This window comes from Maylandia zebra, linkage group LG7 (assembly GCF_041146795.1).
Source record: "Maylandia zebra isolate NMK-2024a linkage group LG7, Mzebra_GT3a, whole genome shotgun sequence".
Classification (NCBI taxonomy): domain Eukaryota; kingdom Metazoa; phylum Chordata; class Actinopteri; order Cichliformes; family Cichlidae; genus Maylandia; species Maylandia zebra.
Window position 1 is genome coordinate 1,299,358 of NC_135173.1, and position 21,917 is coordinate 1,321,274.

The 21,917-nt window shown below is 43.5% G+C and overlaps 1 protein-coding gene across 1 annotated transcript; it reads right to left on the reverse strand.

Moving 5' to 3' along the window:
* Positions 1-984: 984 nt before the first annotated feature.
* hsf4 (heat shock transcription factor 4) lies at positions 985-20,339 on the reverse strand. Its single transcript, XM_004569159.5, has 14 exons — positions 20,281-20,339; positions 18,154-18,584; positions 15,923-16,031; positions 15,719-15,846; positions 14,852-14,976; positions 11,932-12,007; positions 10,755-10,822; positions 9,562-9,661; positions 7,357-7,475; positions 7,048-7,278; positions 6,828-6,945; positions 5,617-5,682; positions 2,884-2,978; positions 985-1,420 (listed from the first exon to the last, which is right to left on the reverse strand). Exons 2-13 carry the CDS (start codon positions 18,277-18,279, stop codon positions 2,919-2,921), a joined length of 1,326 nt encoding a protein of 441 aa, XP_004569216.1. The 5' UTR covers positions 18,280-18,584; positions 20,281-20,339; the 3' UTR covers positions 985-1,420; positions 2,884-2,918.
* Positions 20,340-21,917: the final 1,578 nt, after the last annotated feature.

Genomic DNA, 21,917 nt, shown 5'->3' on the forward strand with positions numbered 1-21,917 from the left:
TGAAGCTTTTGTCAGACTCTGTATGAATAGCGGGGCTTTTAGGCTCACAAGCTAACATTATCCTTCTGCAGTGCATCTTTCTATGGTGCTTTCCAGTCCACCACTTACAGCTGCTGCTCTCTACATTCCTATGGTCATTGCAGTTTCTCACAGTTCTGTACAGTATTGCACAATTCAAGTTCATCTACTGCCTCCAAACAGTGGTGAGGACTAATATTCGATGTCCAACGTCATAATCTGTCATAAACTGTCGTTATCCAGAGTAAATAAGACGCATTCCTTCAAGCAGGTAAAAGATTCAATTATCAAGTAATCACCCCACCGTACATTCAGTGAAACAAAGTCAAAGTAAACACCGGCTCCTGGACAGCTGACGAATTCTTCGTCTCCTTGTGGTTTTGGCGTAGCCCCCTGTCCTGACTTTGGTTTTTATGCATGTGTAGCACTGAGCACAGATACAAGTGCAGCAACACTGTGTGACCACTCGTCTCCAAGATGAAAGATTACGGTTTAAAAATGCTGTCATTCATTTACTGAGCAACCCAGTGCTGGCTATTTACAAACAGGAAATCAATGACCCACTGTTGTAACTAGATAAATGACTAGATATACCGATTGTGCAAATATGCCGTAGTGTCCAGTGTAGATTTTGTCAAATGAGAATCTGTCTATTAAAACTTAACACTTAAATCAGACAGAAGAGAAATAACCTAATCCCAGGCTTCACGTTGGGACTGTGCAAAGATGGGTGTTACCTTCTACTGCGATAGATTTCAGAGAGCCTTCTTTATGGATTTTAACACAGCCTGATAGAAACGCGAACACGCTTATCTCTCTGAAGGATATGATTTTTTTCAAATGCCTAAAGTATACCTCAAAATCTACACTCCTACACAGACTGAGAAAATCACATAAAATCTGCCAAAGTTTGTTCTTTGATACAAATACATCATATTCTTAATAAGGATAAACTAATAAAAAATATTCATCTGTCGTGAAATCTTTATAGGAAGAAAAAGTCACCTCTCCAAGCAGGAACTCCCTCTCACACAAAGACTAAAGTGCAGGAGCCAAGAATGCACCGTCTGCATCCATCCGGCTTAATATCAGAGTCTAGATGTAAGGCTGTCGTAATGCTCTTCTGTGATTGGTTAACTGTGAAAATCATAGTCACTAACATCTTTTTTCGCCATGTGGGTATCGTTCATGCCCACAGATCAGACAGCTGATAGATCCGATGAAGTCAAAAAACCAGGAAGTAAAAGCTTTGATCAAAACGACCGCAGAGACCTTTTTCTGTTGTAGGCATGTGGATGTATAAAGAATAAAATCAAAGTCACTTGTAGGAAATAGCCTGGCAGGGCCTGGGGCTCAAACTGGTGCCCACTGGAGTACAAAGCGTAACGGCAGCGTCTGTGACCTGCAGACACAAACAGGAGAAAGGAGCGTCAGAAACTGAGCACACAGTTTTCAGTCATCGGTGTGGCATCACGTTCATTTTCTTATTAAAAATAATGCAGATGAGGTTACAAACCTTTACATTACAAAAAACGTCTAGTTTTATAGAAAAGCAGCCTGAACGCTGAAAGCTCTGCCTCCCGTTCTCCTTTAAACGAACCAGAAGCGGTCTGCGAGCGAGGAGCTCTGTGCTGATGTGGTGTTGCGAAGTCTTTGACATAAGGGCCAATCTGATTATTCAAGGATTTTAAATTCAGTTCCAGATTTAACAGGAAGTCAATATGGGAGAAATATGCTCTCTGTTTCTGGCTGGGTATCATCTGAGCAGCAATGAAAATGTATGCTGATGATACTGCCTGAGGGAAGCATGTATAATGTAAACAGGGCCGGCCGCGGCGCAGAGCCCACTGGAACCCCATAATTAACCTTAATTTGTGAAGAAGACTCCCCATTTATATTAAAAATTGGAGCATATTAAAGAGATTTGGTTCATCCGCTGCACGCAGTACATTTAAAGCCTACAGCATTCTAATCTCTGTAATAAAATATAAAGGTTTGAGGTGTCAACCTGAGGTCTAGCAGGCTCTAAGAGTATCAGCTGTAACCTTCACTAAAGCTGTTTCTGTGCTGCGATCAGCTACTCTTTCAGGAGTTTGGACATGTGGGTCAAGTGATGTCTTTATAATAATGGTTTCATTCATGCAAGCATTAAAGCCACTCATTTTATTTAAAAGTGACAACAACTATTTATACTTTCAAGAGGTCACCATAGCAGGTACCTCCACAGATCTGATGCAGCAGATTCTTAAACTTCCTCCCTGACACATCCCAAAGCAACGTGAGTCTCCTCCTGAGCCCAAACCAAGGATTCAGCCGCCCCCTCAGTCCCAGGTTGCTTAACTAACGATCTACGAGGTCGATACACAGAAGCTAAAATGTTCTCGTCATCCAAAGACTTCTGAACCTCTGAAGTCTGATTCTGACCACACGGTGGCAAACCTGAACAGGAATCAGAGAGCAGGTCTGCTGTGTGTGAGCAGCGAGGAGCTGTGTCACGATTTTTATATCTGTTAATACATTACAATGTTTATTTTCAGTGTAATACCAGGGGGATCTATGAACGAACAATGAGAAGCTGTGTCTCATTGTGTACGGGCAAAAAGTCTATTTAAATCACAAAAAGTTACCAAAACACTTTCCAGCAGCTAAACGAATACGATTCAGTCAGATGCAGCATGCGTGTGGTTTGTGGCTGATGTGAGAAATACGCTGATTAAATCATTTCTTCGTGACGTGACAACACTGTAAAAAACAGTCCTGCATTCGTGCACAAAGAAATGGATTTGTTTGACAGTTCGATTAGTCTGATGATCCTCTGACAATATGAAGCTGCATTGACATTAGTCTTAAACAAGAGACTTTTACCTTTCACCTCAGAAAGGACTGTTCACGGCACAAATTCACTGTTCTTCACAGCCAGCGGCTGGAAAAGCCTCGACTTCCTGGTTCTGGAACATGTACTGTGAAAATAAACATGCACACGTTAAAATAAATCCCAACAGAAACGTTTCATATTATATCAAACAATTTGTTTACACAACAAATATGTGAGGACTGCACTGTACAAAACTCAGTATGAGCTAATAAATCATTCACTCATTCATGTTGTTATGAAATATCCATGCTAATAAACACCAAGGCTGTAAATGCTGGGAACAGAAAAGATTATGAACAAACGTGGCACTAAAGGGAGCTTTGAACATTTAATAAAAGGTTGTAATTTTAGTGGCTTTAAAACATCCAAAATACACCAAATCACACTTTATGTGTTCTTCATACAAAACTCTGAATTTTATGTATTTATAATTACTGAATAATCTCAGCTCAATTTTATTTACAACAACCAACTCGATGCACTTTATACTGTAAGGTAAAGACTCTACAATCACACAGAGAAAATGTCAACAATCAAGTGTTCTCATCTAAATTGAAGAGGAACAGAAGCAGGATGAAGAATGAATTAAGACTCAGACCACAAGTTAAAGTAACAGTTGTATTAAACAGAACTAGCAGGGCTCCACAGCTGGTCTTTGTGTCTTCAGTCAACATGAGTGGGCTGTGGGGGGGGGTATCTGAAGCCACCCGTGTTGCACATGTGAAATATAGGATGGCAGATATAACAATGTGGTGACACAGGATCAGAAAACACTGTAATTATAAGACAGTTTAACAGAGTGCAGTGCTGGGGTTTTGTGTTTTTGTAGGATAGCAGGAACATTCAGGGTCAACAATTAGGAAAAGGCAGTTAGCAGTGGTTGATCTGAAAAAACACTTCAGATCAACATGTCTGTGAAGGTTCTCAGTCATCCAGGTCATCGTAGTCAAGGAGCTTGCAAACAAAAGCGTCTGGACTTCTTTAAGTTGCTTGAAGACGTTTCACCTCTCATTCGAGAAGCTTCTTCTGGCCAATGTTCACATTTTGGACAGAGATGGTTTGAAAGAGGAGTGAAAGAAGCATCTATGTCCACTGTGAGCGACCATCTTTGAACAGAGGCGGGGTTTACGACACCAACTCTCTGCCATCTATAATCCAGTTTTGAGATCCTTCCCAGACGCCTTAACGCCCACTCACATCCTGGGCCATCTGACCTCAGGAAATCACATGATAAGGTGGGGCCAGGTTTCACAATGAACACACCCGAAACTCTGGCTGATTGTGACCCACGCCCAGTTTCACACCTTGGCTCAGGCGATTAGAGGATCATCAGGGGGTCCTTTGTCCCTCTGTGGGGGGAAACTCCCACTAGGTTTAAATCTGGGACTCTCCACCATTTGACCTTAGCACTGAAGAAGCTTCTCGGATGAGAGGTGAAACGTCTTCAAGTAACTTAAAGAAGTCCAGACGCTTTTCTTTCCAAGCTCCTTTGACTTCAGATCAACATTTCATGGCACTAGGTTACCATGTGACCATTCTTCAAGGCAATTTTTAAAAATGCAGATCTCTCAAAGTGGGTTTTTAAAAAGCCAGATGTTGGTGACGATGTATCGAGAAAGAGGGCTGCACCTCTGAGGCACGAAAGTGGGGGAAAATCTGACTGAAGAAACTCCAACAATAGTGACCGAGGAGAAAGCCAGAAAAGGCACAGCCTTCCAAAGTGTTCCCAAAACCTTCACTGTTTGAGCTGGCAGCAGACATTTAGCCAGAGTTGGGTTGGTCTGCAGTGCATGGACAAATTATGTTTATTTACTTCAAAAGAAGTTTCAACTCCAGCAGACACACGAGCAGGTTTCCCCTGCTGCTGTAGATCATTCCAAAGTATCATGGTGACTGATTGATGAGAACCCCAAGGCTTGAGAGGAGAGAAACTTTGTGCTACAGGGTCTGAACATACTCATTTTTACCCCCACACAAGAGTGCTGGCACCACAGGAAAGGCTGAGATGCTTTACAAAATAAGAGACTGGGGAGCTCCGGTGTCAGAGTCAGTTCATCATCACAGACTGGAGGCTGAGCAGGAACCAGTGTTTTTAAAATGTTCACAGGAACCAATCAGCAGGTGACACATCAATAGACCAGCCCATGGGATCAACCAATCAGGAGGAGATCTGCAGAAGACTCTCAAAGATCCTCAAAGGTGGAGAGGTCTCATACAAAACATCACTAAACTCCAGTGAATATGAGGCTGTAAGAAGAATATTTTGTCCTCCTGCAGCTGCTGGTAGTGAGAGCTTCCCACAAGGTGAACGGTATAAAAACATCTGGAGTTTGTATCAGAGTCATATTCTGCTTCCTTAAGTGTCTCTGTCACAGAGCAGTATGGAGCTGCTGTAGTAAAGCTCCACCTGCTGGGGCTTTTTCACACTGCACTGATGTGACTGATCCTGTTACAGCATTCACTTTGTAGCTGATCAGTGTTTTCACACTGATGCACATCATCGTAGTGAAACTGAAGCACTTGTGTTGCTGTGCGGAAAAATGTCTAAGAATCAGATGAACATTGAATTTAATGTTACTGAAACTGGAAATAAAATAGAAGATGAAAGTCTCTCCATCATCGCCACGTGCTTGCTCGTAGGGGATTGTTGGGTCTTTTCAATATTATTGAGCTGGTTTACCTCCCAGTGACTAAAGCTTTGAGAGTCACATGACTAAACTTACTGGTTTGAGGTTGGGCTCCATCTCTGTGAAGTTCCACTCAGTCAGAGGCAGACTTAGACTGAAAGGCTAGAAGAAACAGGGGGGAAGCAGCATAATGATATGAATACAATAATACACTCCGCTGGCTGCTGTCTATAATCATTAGGGATGGGTACCGGTATCATGGCACCAGTTCTGACATAAACGGTAGTAACCAGACCGAAAAGCAGAGCACATTTCGGTGCTTTATTTCTTCTTTTTTTTTACTGAGATGTCACACACTTTGGATTCTAGCCAATCATTTTACGTTTCCGAGGATAGTAGGCGGGGCCAGGTACATACGTTCTGTTAGAGCAGAGCTACAGATTAAAAATGTCCAAGGCAAAGCGTTCAAAAGTCTGGCTGTACTTCACAGCAAAAGATGCAAACTCAGCAGCAACAAGTGCTTTAAGCTGATACTGTGATACTGTCAAAGGAGGTAACACCTCGAATCTGATGAAACACCTGGCGACGCATAGCGTTTTTTTAAAGCCGAGAAATGCGCCGTATTTGATAGCTTGCTGCGAGACCTCACACCGAGCACATCTACTGCGGGTGTGGTGCCTGTTATCGGACCCGGAGTTAGCAACATCCCCCAAGAACCCGAAGAGGAGAGCCCTGGCCCCTAGCCCTGCCAGTGTAGCAGAAATGATGAGGATGATGATGCAGCAGCAGCCGTTCTTCTCTGCGTGAGTAGCTTAATGTTGTTCGTGTGTAATTTACGTTGAGTAGGCTAACCACGTTATTACATTAATGCATGTAAGGTGAACTAGCAAACACCATCATAGCTACATGCAGCTGTCCTCTTGTTTGATGGCAGATACTCCCTTCACCCTGGCCAAAAAGGCTAAAATGACCAAAGAAAAAGTGGAAAACAGCTAAACTTTGGACAAAGTTTGTTTTTTCCATTGTTTAAGCACTGCTTCCAGCCAAGAGTGATGCCATAAATCCCCCATAGCTGCAGAAAAGGCTAACATTGTTATCTTTTTACAAAAAACAGCTGAACATGAGAGGTTTTTGGACAAAGTTGGTGTTCTTGATTCTTTAAGCACCGGTTCGAGCACCGTTTAAGCACCGGCACCGTTTCAAAAGTACCGGTTTGGTACTGGTATCAGATAAAACCTAAACGATACCCATCCCTAATAATCATCAAACTGACATCGGTCAGCCTGATGTCGCAAATATCTACTGACATCCATGACAGCACTGGTCCCAGCTTCCACAGCGTTTTGCTGATGGCTCCTAAGAAGCAGATGCTGCAGCTCCTCCAGACTCATGTCCACATTCTCCACTGTGTCTGCAACCTCAGCTCTGCACACACACATGGAGGATGTGTTATACAATTCATACACCTCACAGTACTTTTCTGTTGCATTACATTTTTCATGACTTCGTCCACCTGTGAGCACCTACCTCTCCAGAGCAGGTCTCTTGCTCCTCCTCTCCAGCATGGAGCCTACAGAGCCCCTCCCCTCCAGAACAGATTGGACCATTGCAACAGGAAGGACAGGTGGTTCAGAGGAGCACACCTCACACGGGGAGGTCAACGCTACAGCCTCTCCTCCCGGGACACTGCTTCCTTTTCCTCCCCCTCGTACCCCTGGACTCACAGGCTCCTCTTTGATCAGCATCATGCACTTCTCCCTACAAGCAGAGTCACACGTTGTGTGTTAAAAGTAGCTTTTAATAGTGAGCCAAGAAAGTCACACATGGATCTCCTACCTAGTCTCATCAGGCTGCATCTGCAGAGCCATGCTCGCCTGAGACATATCAGTAACATCGGATATAATCGGTCCTCCTGCAAGTCCGCTAGCAGAGCAGGAAGCAGTATCACTGGATGGCTGAGGGCAAAGAGGAGAGGACTGTGATGCATGTTTGCTCTAATAAATTTAGCACCAATGAAGTTGAAGATTTTCAGGATGCTTGTATTTAGTTAAAAAAACAAAACAACACACAACCTAGAATCTGTTCAAACATATCTGGTTGTGAGCCCACATAAATGCTTTTGGTTCCTGAAAACAGTTGAAGTCAGAATTTCGTTGGACTCGTTTAGACCTTTTTTCAACTTCAACACTTCTGTGATTGTTGCCTTTGCAGCAGAGCCTGTATGTAACAGTCCTTTACAGACTCATGTGTTTGACCTCGGACTGCAGTGAAGCACATCGGTGGCCCCCTAAATCTGTCACTGCACATTGCTTCCCCCTAGTGGTGACGTACAGTAACAGCTGGATTGATGGCGCTGGAGTGTTAGGATATGTATTCAAACAGATGAGGACAAAATGATTAACCCCTCCTATTAAAGGTTAAAAAGTGCATCAGTTATAAACACGCTTGTCTAAAATGGAAAAAAATAATTGTTGATGTTCATAAAATAGGAGATGGATCCAAAGTTATCATTCCAAGTATCATGAACTGGAGTGAGAAGTTTCATCAAAGAAAGCTGGACAGTAAAGAGCCAGTCTGTCAGAGGTAGGAAGCAAAAGATTTCAAAGAAGGAAACTAGTGAGAGATGTGTTTACAGCAGAAGAACGACCGAGACACTGGTGAATGACTTGGCCGAGTTGGGAACTGAAGTCTCAAAGAAGATAATCACGAGAAGCCTGCACAGGAACAAAACTCCACTTCTTCAGAAGAGACGTCTTCAAGCCAGAAGACTTTGGTCAGATAAGACAAAACTAGAGCTCTTTGGCTAGAAACACTACTTATATCTGAAGAGGCCTCTCCTGTTTGAAGAGCCACCTCCACAGGACAAGACTCAGTGGTCCATCTGCATCTAAAGGTCAAAGGTCACTCTTTTGAGGACGCCAGTGTTCACATCTTAGACAGAGAGGACAGATGGTTTGAAAGAGGAGTGAAAGAAGCATCTATGTCCACTGTGAGCGACCATCTTTGAACAGAGGCGGGGTTTACGACACCAACTCTCTGCCATCTATAATCCAGTTTTGAGATCCTTCCCAGACGCCTTAACGCCCACTCACATCCTGGGCCATCTGACCTCAGGAAATCACATGATAAGGTGGGGCCAGGTTTCACAATGAACACACCCGAAACTCTGGCTGATTGTGACCCACACCTGTTTTCACACCTTGGCTCGTGGGATTAGGTAGAGGATCAATAGGGAGTCCATGACCCTCTTGGGGGAACACTCCCACAGGGCTTAAATCTGGGACTCTCCACCATGAGAGGTGAAACATCTTCAAGCATCTCCAGATGCTTTTCTTCCCAAGCTCCTTAGACAACCCCAAGGACACCATTCCCACAGTGAGACACAACTGTGGGGAGTCGGGAAAGATAACAGAAGATTTTGAAAGAAAACCTCAAGCACTCCACAGTGAAGAACTACCTGCAGAAGGCCAAAGTGAATGTTATTGAATGGCTTGCACAATGCACTGATTTAAATCCCACTGAAGTTCTTCAGACTGAGGTAAATGCAAGAAGAGACCATCAAACATGGAGAAGCCTGAGAGCTTAGCCAAAGAAGAATGGGCTGTGATATTTCAGGCGATGTAGGTGCGAGTTGCCAAAACCTACAACAAAAGAATAGAATCTATTATCCAGCAAAAATGATATGATTCATTATTAGTATCAGAGGTGCTAATGATTCTGTCCTCATCTGTATAATAAATTATGATTTAACACAGTAGCTGTCATGGTTCTACATTTAGATTCATCAGTATTGGGAAGTGTGTATGTACTCGATCAGTTGGTTTTAAAGGTCATTTTAGAATCGCACATAGCCGAGCACTTAGGAAGGCCAGCTGTTTACCTCACAGCTGATTTGACTGCATGTTGCTACCAGCGCTGTTTGTGCTGAATGTGGAAGGTCAGCAGCAGCACAGCAGATTATTAATTATAGTTCCCAGTAAAATGTGTCCACACGGTACTTTCAACAAACTGAAAACCAGACTTGAGGTGTGTCGTTCTCACCGACTGGATGTAGAAGGGCTCGTGGATGGCTTCCATCTGGTGACTATGGCTGAACTTGGAGGCAGGAGGGCTGGGAGAGCCATCGTCCAACATCAGAGGCCTGGAGGAAGCGTTATTGTTTCACTAAGTTATAAAACAGTAGTAATATCAGCTACGCACAATGATCATCAATGTACTAATTAACAAATGGTTAATTGGTGTGACTGGAGCAGACGTCTGTTTGTCTGTGGTGTTTACACTGAAACCTGCTGAATGCTACAGTTCTTTTCGATCCGTCTTTGTTACACGGCTTCATGTAATTAACAATGCTGTGTCACAAGATTCAGTCTTTCAAGAGCTCATGTGCTCCTTCGGTTTTCTATTTATTAACCAACAAGTCCATGCAGCAAACACATAGTTGTGTGTGTGTGCTTTATATCCACGGATAATAATCTCAACACTGAAGGGCAAAGTCAGCTGGCAGCAGCCAGTGGTGTGCTAGACCCCACCTCCACTGTTTTAAATCATTAAACTGGACCTCTGTGATGTGTATGTGGAATGTTTTTAATGGATTAACCAACAAACTGTATGCTTGTCTGTGGTGATACAGACCATCCAAGGAATCTGTGCTTCAGTTTACATGCTAACACTGTAACTATGATGGCAAACATGCTAGACTTGTGCACATGTTAAGACCCATGCAGAAATGAGCTCGAAGCTTTTTTAAAAGGTTAATTTTGGAGCAAGGAAACTTGCAGTGAGAGTAGATGAACTAGGACACAAAACCCAGATTGTGGAAGTGTATGAAAAAAAAGACACACATTTCTGCAAAGCATACATCTGAACTCTTCCCGACCCAGAAATACACATTTCTTTGGCACTTTTGTGTTGCGGTGTGCCGTTGCTTTCTCACGTCGGCCTCGTTCACTCTCAGTAACAAAGCTGAACCAGCATTTTACACACACAGCCTGTCGTGCAGGGTCGCGCACCCTGCTCTGCCTTCACTGTGTGTGTGTGTTTGTGTCTGACTGACTGATTCAGCACTTGTCTCCATTCACATCGCTTGTTGAGTTCGATTATTCAGTTTGTCAGCTGAGCCAGCCCTTCCCTCTGCCCCACTGTGGCCCTGTTTGTCTCACTTTTGTTGATTGCTCTACTGTGCGCCCGTGTGTGTTTGTGCACGGCTCTGTGTGTGTAGGTGTGTGTCTACTCACAGCTTTCTCTTTAGGCCCACAGTGCTGGGTGTGTTGGACTGCATCTGGCTGAACAGAAACTGAATCAGCTGGCAAAGACAGAACGAGCATGTGTGAATCAGCAGCTCACACAGGAAAACATCACCAACTCTCATTTTTACCTTCAGATATAAACAGAACAGGAAACTGAGAGACACGAGCCCTAACCTCCCCGCTCACATGTTCAGACGATGAACCTTTGTGTTTCTCAGGTCTGATGGTCTGAACATTTTCACTTTATAAACTGATTCATCTTTTTGTGAATCAGACATGCAGCAAAAGTGCTGATGCTTCAAGTAACAATCCAGTAAGCTAGCTGACGGTGTTAAAACAGCACTCTATCAAAGCAAAGGAAACAATGCTTTATGACGCCAGAACATTTACCTTCAACTCTAAAACAAAAAGTTCAAAAGAAATACTGTAAAACACTGTGATACAAGTGCCGTCGGTCCTGCATTCAAACGTCTCACAAATTTATACATAAATCACCTTAGCTGTGAAAAGAACTTCATTTACTTTCCACCACAGCGACGAACCCACAGAGAACAAACATCCACTGTGTAGTTTGAATAACGTCTGGAAGGAAAATTATATGCTGCCGACCTCTGGCAGGTTTCATCAGTTACAAAGATGCTGGAAGCTCAGCGATAACAGAAAGAAACGGTAACATCACCGAAATATAGCTTTGAAGTATTTGTTCAGTGTTTATTCCTTTAGAGTGGAAGATACATGTGAAATACAGAAGCGTGAATGGTAAATGACCTGTATTTATATAGCGCTTTACTAGTCCCTAAGGACCCCAAAGCGCTTTACACATCCAGTCATCCACACATCCACACACTGGTGATGGCAGCTACATTGTAGCCACAGCCACCCTGGGGCGCACTGACAGAGGCGAGGCTGCCGGACACTGGCGCCACCGGCCCCTCTGACCACCACCAGTAGGCAACGGGTGAAGTGTCTTGCCCAAAGACACAACGACCGAGACTGTCCAAGCCGGGGCTCGAACCAGCAACCTTCCGATTACAAGGCGAACTCCCAACTCTTGAGCCACGACCGCCCCGTGAGTCAAACGTGAAGGCAAAAACTTTCATTACTTACTTTTGTATCTGTGTTTTACATAAACATATAAATGCATCATGAGTACCCATAGACTGACCTTGTTCATGACTTTCTGTTGCTGCGTGTGGTTCTGTCTCAGTGACACCACCTCCCGCCACAGCACCTCATTCTGCCTGCAAACGGAGGGGAAACACTGCAGAGATCAGAAAGGCGGAACGAGCAGAACGAATGCGAAACATTACAAGTACGACCTGAACGTTTTGTTATAGCCACCTGTTTATAGACTAATTACGTTTTTAATAAGCAGAGTTAAAAACTGGGTTTCGATGTGATGCAAAGAAAAGAGCACAGTCGATTCTTCCATGTAGGTTTTTTTCACTACTTTAGGTTCATTCAGGTTAATCTCACGAGCATGCGTGCTTCAGGCACAAGCAGTGTTTCATTTAACCTGTCAGGCATCAGTGCACAGCAGAAATCTTTCAGCCAAACATGCTCAACAAGTTTAATCATGTGCAATCTCTATAATGTATTTATGACTCTATTAGCTGTCTTTTCCTCCATTTGCCTAAAAACAATCCACCCTGAGGAAATGAAGATTCTGTCTTTGTTTTGTTGATGTGCAAAAGAAGAAAAGTTTAAATAGTTGTGTTGGTTAAATCCCAAATTTCCCTCAATGTGGAAATGTGTGCAGGGTAGCTAAAGGAAGCAATGGCGTCACGTCGACATAAACACACAGCGATGATGTTCATCATCCACCTGCTGACACACTGACTTTCTGTGATGGATGTCCACACCATTGCTCACATACATATGCACGCACCTGTGTTCACGTGTGCTCACCTTTCTGAGAAGATTACCAGTGGTTACCGATGTGTGTGTGTGTGTGTGTTAGTCAGGTGAGCAGGTGAACATTCTCTTCTCTCATTAACAAACAATACGGAGCACAAAGCAGCCACACAACAGGCACAGCAGCTCTGTTCAGTAACAATAGTGTGTAGAAAAAAAGTGAGGTCATCTACTTAGCAAGAGAAACAAAACACAGGTTAGCTGCTGCTCTGACACAATCCCTGTCTTCAACATGGGCCAGCAATGTGTGAGTGTGTGGGTCAGATGACCACGAGCGGACATCGCTGTAGCATGGCTGTATTTATTTTACCAAAAACAAGTTCAGAGGACAAATAAAAAAAATGTTTTTAACTAGAAAAATGTGAAATATTTTTTCAAGGAGACAGAAGAGTCAGGAAGGGCATCGTTTCTCTGCCAGTGTAAAACTGAACAAGGACATTTTATGCAGCCCAACAAGCGTCAGTCATGTTTCTGGGCTCCACACACACATCATACTTTTCAGCTCCCTCAGAGGTTAAAATGTTAAAATAAATAAAAACAGGATCACAACGATCCAAAAGGGCTAACTGTTTTTATTTAGGTGTCTACGCTTTAATAATTGTTAGTTAATATGAAAGACTGTGCTTATATTCTTCCAGAGAACAGCACAACACTCTTCCACAATCACAGTAATTCACATTCAAATTTCAGTCAAATATAAACTATTAAACGTTTCTGTGCTTACACGTGTTTATGACTGTAATAATCTACAAATGTAGTTTTTGCACCTACAGTAAAATAAACAAAGTGATTTTGCAGAACGTCTGATGCTCCAGTTCACACTGGACTGAAACGTGTGTCTGAAACTTCAGGCTTTGAGTCAAAGGGAACTTTTTTCAGCACGTTTGTGCGAATCGTCTGAAGTTGAGTGTTTTTATTTTCTGCTGCACTAAAATCCCTTTTACCTAAAAATCTGTTGAACTTTTGAAACAGTGTCGCCTCTGTGACAATGACAAATCAAAATCAAGAAGGGGCGGGACTTGTGATATCAGTTCGCACAGACCCACACAGACACACACAGACCCACACAGACACACACAGACCCACACAGACACACAGACCCACACAGACACACACAGACACACACAGACCCACACAGACACACACAGACACACAGACCCACACAGACCCACACAGACACACACAGACACACACAGACACACAGACCCACACAGACCCACACAGACACACACAGACACACACAGACCCACACAGACACACAGACCCACACAGACACACACAGACACACACAGACACACAGACCCACACAGACACACACAGACACACACAGACCCACACAGACACACACAGACACACAGACCCACACAGACCCACACAGACACACACAGACACACACAGACCCACACAGACACACACAGACACACAGACCCACACAGACCCACACAGACACACACAGACACACACAGACCCACACAGACACACACAGACACACAGACCCACACAGACACACACAGACACACAGACCCACACAGACCCACACAGACACACAGACACACACAGACACACACAGACACACAGACCCACACAGACACACACAGACACACACAGACACACAGACCCACACAGACCCACACAGACACACACAGACACACAGACACACACAGACACACAGACCCACACAGACACACAGACACACACAGACACACACAGACACACAGACCCACACAGACACACAGACCCACACAGACACACACAGACACACACAGACACACAGACACACACAGACACACACAGACACACAGACCCACACAGACACACACAGACACACACAGACACACACAGACACACAGACCCAGACACACACAGACACACAGACACACACAGACACACACAGACACACAGACACACACAGACACACACAGACACACAGACCCACACAGACACACACAGACACACACAGACACACAGACCCACACAGACACACAGACCCACACAGACACACACAGACACACACAGACCCACACAGACACACACAGACACACAGACCCACACAGACCCACACAGACACACACAGACACACACAGACACACAGACACACACAGACCCACACAGACACACACAGACACACAGACCCACACAGACACACACAGACACACACGTCCTGTACTCACTGCTTCATGTCCTGCATCTGACACTCCATGTTGTCCTGTTGTGTCCTGAGAAGCTGGACTTCGTACAGCAGCTTACTGAGGTCCTCCTGACGAACTTTAGTCTCTTCACTCTTCACTATGGACACCTGAAAACATGATGCATTCTGGGTAACTCATTTCCAAACTAACATTGATGTTGTGTGTTCAGGTAAAAACACCTCAAATGATGAATAACTCCAGCAATTATCAAGCATCAATATCGGGTCCATTTTTCTCACTTTCCCACAAATGCAAAGGAAAAATCACATTTCTCATTTTTGAATGATTTGAATTATATGTTAAGATAAATCATAAGAACTTTGGCATAGAATTAATTTATGACAACAGAAATACTACAGTTCTACGGGCGTTTTACACGAATGGTAGTTCATGTCCACAAACTACACCAATGCTGTGTTTTCATGTCACGTTTTAAAATCTCCTTTATGTGAAAATTTGAACAGTGTTCAGTGAAAAAAGCTGCGCCTGAACTCTTGAAGTATGATGTTGTCACTGGATGTCCAGAGCTGAGGGAGATGGTTTGTTACAGACTGATATAAAAAGAAAACAATGATTTCTGTTTCTCAGATGTCTTTTTGTAAGAGAGAAATAATATTTTTTGTGCAAAACCCCTCTCTAAACGTGCAGCTTCACCTAACTGGACCAATAGCAAGGTCTTGGACTTTGGTCAAAGCACCACACTGTTATTGGCTTTGATAGAAGCGTCGTCTAAGGAACTTGAAAAGAAAAGCATCTGGACTGGATCTTAATAATTTTTATGAAGGAAAACAAACAATTTAGCATAATGAAGAACTCCTTCAGAGACATTGCTCCTATCTGCATCCATACCTTTCTTTTGATGTGTTCCAGCATGTGCTCATGTCCCTGGAGGAAGTACAGATGTTGGAACTCTGTATCGTCTCTCTCAGGTTTCACCAAACCACTCTGCTCGATGTTTACCACCTTACGAAAACCATCTATAAGCAAAAAGTAGGACTGATAAATAAATGGAGAATGAAGAGGAGAGGAGAGGAGAGGAGAGGAGAAACTCACACATGTTGAGTTGCCGGACGAAGCTTGCCATGTTGTTGTGTTTAAAATATTTGGGCAAAACCTCCTTAGCAAAGCGACCCTGGTCAAACACATGGAAACTAGTCCCAGTCTGAAACAGAGAAAACACAGAAATGCAGAATCAGTTTTCAGGATCTCTGTGCATAGCTAATACAGCACTGAGAGAAATACATCATTCATGTGCGTACTAATCTGTACTGAATCGTTTTTGTGTTGCAAACATTAGCGTACGGCAGCTCAGTGTGACAGGAAACACCGCTGTGATGTACTTTTCCTCAGATCAACCAAAAACATGAAGAAACTGAAGATCAGGTTAACTTTTAGCCTTTTTAAATGTGTTTACACATTGAGTGCGGTTACCATCGTGCTGCGTTTGATTCCATCTCTGGATTTCACAGACATCCAGGTAAGCTCTTACAAGTAGCTGAGTTAACTTTAAATAATAATACGTTATGAGTTATTAAATAATACTAACAATAGGGAGTCATCTGGAAAACTGGCCGATGCCGGGGTTCGTCTACAGATGACTGATCCCAATAATAACACATTTTAATCAGAACTAGCAGTGAGTAACGCCAGTAACGCAGCGCAGCACAAACTCGGTGTAAACATGAAAGTAAATGTTTGTCTATTTGGGAATTTGGTGTTTTGGTCAAGCAGAGAGTCTGTCAGTGATAAAATGCAACATCACTGTTTGAAACCAGGTGAAATCAACGTTATATGGATGCTGCATGTATTGGGGAACATTAAATGAATAACAACAGAACTTTTACCCAGTTTTTGCCCATTTTTGTCCTTTTTTTTCTTACCAGCAGGTATAAATTTGTACATTTTACCGAAATTCCGAAATTTTTGCGTTTCCATGTGGACGAGGAATACGGAGTTGGTCACGCAGCGTCAAAGGTATGTGCCTTTTTCACGTCACACTGTGGCCATGTTATTGTTTACAGGAGATGAATCGCAGAATGGCAGATAGAGACAAAATACTGTTAATCTGACTGTCTGCAGGTTTACACGCAGTTACTGTCCCTCCATTTACAAAGGCAGAGGCGTCACCGTGTGATTATTTTACGTGTACTTGTTTTTTTCCTGTGTAATAATATTCAACATTGCTGTCAATACATTTTTAAAAAATGCCTCTCTGTGCAAAATGGGTGTAAAAACATAAACAGCTGTGGGATCCTGTTTGTCTGTGATTTGAACCGAGGGAACAAACTGTGGCAGGATCAGCCTGATGTTATTTGTATCCCGCTGTAACTTTACTGTATACAGAGCAAACATCTCCAACATGTCAGGAGTAGTTAGTCATTACAACAAGTGTTTGTGAACTAAAAATCAAGGATGTGGGATCCTGTTTGTCCGTGATTTGAACAGCCCAGCGCTGCTCCCGACACAGGGAAAACCAACCCTGCAGGGAGACCTACCTCAGCACCTGTGCAGGTGAAGCCAAAGGGCAGATTTGCTTCACCATATTTTCTAGTCTTTGGCTTAGAATGAAGTTGGTTTGGAAACATATTCAGCGATGCTTCATCTCCTGCTTTGCGTTTGTGTGGGCGCCCCGTGCTAGCAGTGTCCAAGCGTCCCCCCCTTTCATACCGCGCCCCCCCCCCCTTGCAATGGCTCAGCGCCCCACACTTTGGGAAGGTCTGCTGTAACTAAACGTTACACGCTTTGAAGGGGGTAACGCTTTTGTTAGCGGCTTTTGTTTGCATTTGTTAAAATAACTCAAACATGGATGAGCAGTGAGCTTTACATGCACAGCGGTGTTCTCGAGGACACATGGCAGAGCCTCTGTGCTGGATTTGTGATCATACTCGATGCCTTCACACTACACAAATAGATTTTTGTTACTATTTCAGATTAACAGAAATATTTACTTTACGATACTGTTCAAAGCTTTAGTCCACTGATGGAGTTACTTGTTACATAGGATCAATATCAGAAATGCAACTACTTAACAAGCTAAACAACCCAATAACAAAGCCTTGATACTGAAACCACTAAGTCACCACCAAATAAAGATCTTGCAACCAAGACATGTAGGATTTTTTGTACTGTTAAAGCTGCAACATCAGCTTCAACAGTTTCCCCAGAGCTTTAACAAGCTGGTCAGTCTCTCATAGACAACCTATGCCATATTCACTTCTTATATATACTGTACTAAAAATTAATATTAAGTAGTAACCATTAATATTAATGTAGATGTGACTCACGGCACTCCAGCAGATAAGGTGGTTGGTGTCTGGGTCCTCAACCAGGGTCCACAGCTTAGTTAGAAAGGCTGGAACATTACTAGTGTAGCTGCCATCCACACCAACCGCACCTGGAGACTCCTGCATAATGGCACCTGTCCGCTTCCAAGGCCTCTCACGAGGGAACAGAGTGTGCGAATGTATGAGGGTGAGTGTGTGTTTGTCTATATATGTGCACGCTCCCAGACTAGTCCATGTTTGAGAAACTCCTCTTCTGATGATCCCTTACTGATAATCCCAAGTTTGTCTCAGTGTCTTCGAGTCCATCTCAGTCAGCCGTGCGTCTCGCCGCGTGCTTCGTTTGTTTAATGAGTGTTTTTAAAATCTTCCTTCAGCCTGTTTTTCTCTTCCACTCTCCTCTCACTGTCCTCAGTACCACATCATCCATCCAGCTGAAAGCCATCACAGAAGGTCCATGTCAGCACACACACATGCACAATCCCGCCCCCCACCCCGGCCTCCCGCCCAGTCAAACAATACAGCATCCACACAAAAGCTTCAATAACACAGTGCTGTCCTACCATCAAAAGGCTACTGGTAAAAGTGAACAGCGTGCAGTGTGCCTTTATGTCAGCCAGAAAAGACAGAATTGATTCATTTGTGAGCATATCTTAAATATCTTTGTGTCATTATTAAGTACACATGTAACTCTTGTACAGTAAAACCACAGCAACAGACCAACTTTTTAATCATCTGAGTGAATCACAAACGAATGATGACTCGTGTCAGATATCTATCACTGCGGGTTTCATCTCAAGAGATTAAGTCCTTCTGTCGTTAAGTTCCAAAATCAGGCCACATTTTTAAAAGTACACAAAAAATTATTAGCAGTTCACCAGCAGATTCCCGTTTGACTAATGAGGAAGCACGCTCCGGCTCCCCGGAGGAGCCAATCATTCACCTCTAAACTATAATGTTGACCAAGCAGTAATGTCCAGGGCAGAAATATGAAGCCTACACAAAAGTGTCAGAAACTGCTGACACAAGTGTAGTCAACAGCTTTCTGCTAAACTTAGAAGTTGTTATGTGTGTGTGGGTTGCACACATACAGTTTATGGATGCAGCTTTCTACCCAGACTGCTAGCCTCAGTGGATAGCTTAGCACTCCATCCTCCTGTCCACATATAAATGGTAGTTTTATCTTCGTTTTGTATCTGAGTTTGTAGAATAAAGAACAGACTCATTAACTGATCAGTCACAGGTCAAAGGTCTTGACTATATTTGGTAACTGTTATCTCCAAAACCTCCAAAAAACAAAAAGTGCAAACTAATAGAAGACATCTTAGTGACCATGTCTGTCTTTCATGTTGAGGATGTAAAGGATAAATTTGTTAATGCTCAAAGACTATTAGCTATTGTTTATTTCAACTTCACACCAACAACCTCGCAAAAAACCCACACGTAGCATTTTGTGAAACTGAAGGATAATGAAGGGTAGCCTGTAATCTTCTGGTGGTTAGTAAGAACCAGAGAGACCATTTGACATCTTTTGTGCAGCAGCACAGAAAGCACGAAGGCTTCTGGTCTAACAAACCCTCCACTGACACTGAGGAAGTTTCTGCCCCTCCTCAAAAAGCACCGATGACAGGTTGGGGATGACGATGGTTCCCTAAAGAATACAAAGATGACCCTCATCACCTCACGTATGCTTTCATACATTTTCCAATGCTGTAAATATACGTTATTGTAAAAACGATAACTGCTGCCCTCACTTTTCTCTCAGCTGTTTAGCACAGCAGTAACATTTTCTCAAATGTTTTATTCAAGAAAATTATTTCTGTTTCTTTCATATTTAGCTTGGCTATCGAGTACGCCATTAACTCAGTGTCTTTAGTAGTGCGGTGAAAAATGCTGAGGGGAGCAATATTAGCCATCCTCCGGACCTCGTGAATAACAGCCTGCATGACAAATATGACACTATGTTGTTACAACATCAAAGAAACAGCAGCATCCTTCTATAATACATTATTTCAGACTATGTAAATATTCAGGCTACATTTATTGTACCTGTTTGTCTTATTGGTGACTTTAAAGCAATGACGGGTTAATAGTCTGTCTAAATAAATAAATAAACAAAATTGAATCTACCTGCACACAGAGCATCTTCAAAACTGGCTTGATCCTTCCCATCCACAGCTATGTCTATTTCCTGCTGACAATGCTCGGAGAAACACAGTTATCTTTAAGCTGTGTATACAACCACAATTCCAAAGACATTAGTAGCTGCACCTGGTGTCAGTTTGTCCTGGCTGACCGACGTCTGTTATGGCCTCAAAATACTAATTACAGGCCAATTAAAGGAGGTTAGTTAATGAGCAGATCTCCTTGCTTTGCATTCAAATGCTATGTTGGTGGTGTCCGTCCATCCATCCATCCATCCATCCATCCATCCATCCATCCATCGATCTTCTTCCACTTATCCGGGTTGGGTCGTGGGGGCAGCAGCATAAACAGAGAAGCCCAGACCTCCCTTTCCTCAGCCACCCCTCTCCAGCTTATCCGGGGGAACACCAAGGCGTTCCCAGGCCAGCCGAGAGATATAATCTCTCCAGCGTGTCCTGGGTCTGCCCCGGGGCCTCCTCCCGGTGGGACATGCCTGGAACACCTCACCCAGGAGGCGCCCAGGGGGCATCCTCATCAGATGCCCGAACCACCTCAGCTGGCTCCTTTCGATGTGGAGGAGCAGCTCTATCCTGAGTCCCCATCTCTAAGGCAGAGGCCAGAAACCCTTCAGAGGAAGCTCATTTCTGCCGCTTGTATCCGCAATCTCGTTCTTTCAGTCACCATCCACAGCTCAAACTGTAGGTGAGGGTGGGGACGCAGATTAACTGGTAAATTGAGAACTTTGCTTTTACACTGAGCTCTCTCTTCACCACAGTGGACCAGCACAGTGTCCACGTCACCAATCAGTCTGTCAGCGTCCCGCTCCCTTCTCCCGCACTCAACAAAACCCTGAGATACTTAAACTCCTCCACTCCGGGTAGGAACCCATTCCTAACCCAGAGTGGGCACTCCACTCCTTTCCAGCTGAGGACCATGGCCTCGGATTTGGAGGTGCTGATTCTCCTTATCGTCTACATATTTTGTAAATCTGGTTTTCATATCAGCCGGTACACAGCGAATCCTTGCAGGATGGTAACACATGTTTACCAAGCGTGATACCCCAAACTCACACACATTCCATCATCCCTGCAGGATTAGAGCTCTGCTGCCCGTATTATCACTAGGACTCCCCCTACCCACCACATCACCCCTATCCTGAAGCAGCTTCACTGGCTAGCGGTTAAACTTTGCATTAATTTTAAAATACTCCTTTATAGTCTATTATAAGGCTATTCATACCATACCTCTCTGATTTGGTACAGATCTCCATCCCATCCCGGTGCCTCAGATCCTCCTTTTCTCTTTTTCTTTCTGTTCCTTCCTTTCGTCTTCCTTTCACCATGGGAGGCAGGGCTTTTAGTCGCTCTGCCCCTCGACTTTGGAATTCCCTATGCCCCGACCTCAGAAACATCAGTTCATTCCCTCTTTTTAAGTCCACCTTCAAAGCCCACCTGTTCAAGATAGCCTTCTCTATATAACTTCTCCATGCTCGTAAACATTTTTTTTATTATTGTGTTTATTTCCTGTTTTTATGGCTGTATTGTTTGTTCTGTACAGTGTCCTTGGGTGTTTTGAAAGACGCTTTTAAATAAAATGTATTATTATTATTATTTATTATTATT

Bases quoted from the DNA above. Each gene is read 5' to 3' on its own strand.
- hsf4 (XM_004569159.5), bottom strand. From the start codon at position 18,279: ATGCAGGAGTCTCCAGGTGCGGTTGGTGTGGATGGCAGCTACACTAGT. The intron at 15,847-15,922 runs GTGAGTTTCTCC...TTTTGCTTATAG, and splicing joins CGTCCGGCAACTCAACATGT to ATGGTTTTCGTAAGGTGGTA. The intron at 7,279-7,356 runs GTAGGAGATCCA...CTCTGCTTGTAG, and splicing joins ATGCAGCCTGATGAGACTAG to GGAGAAGTGCATGATGCTGA.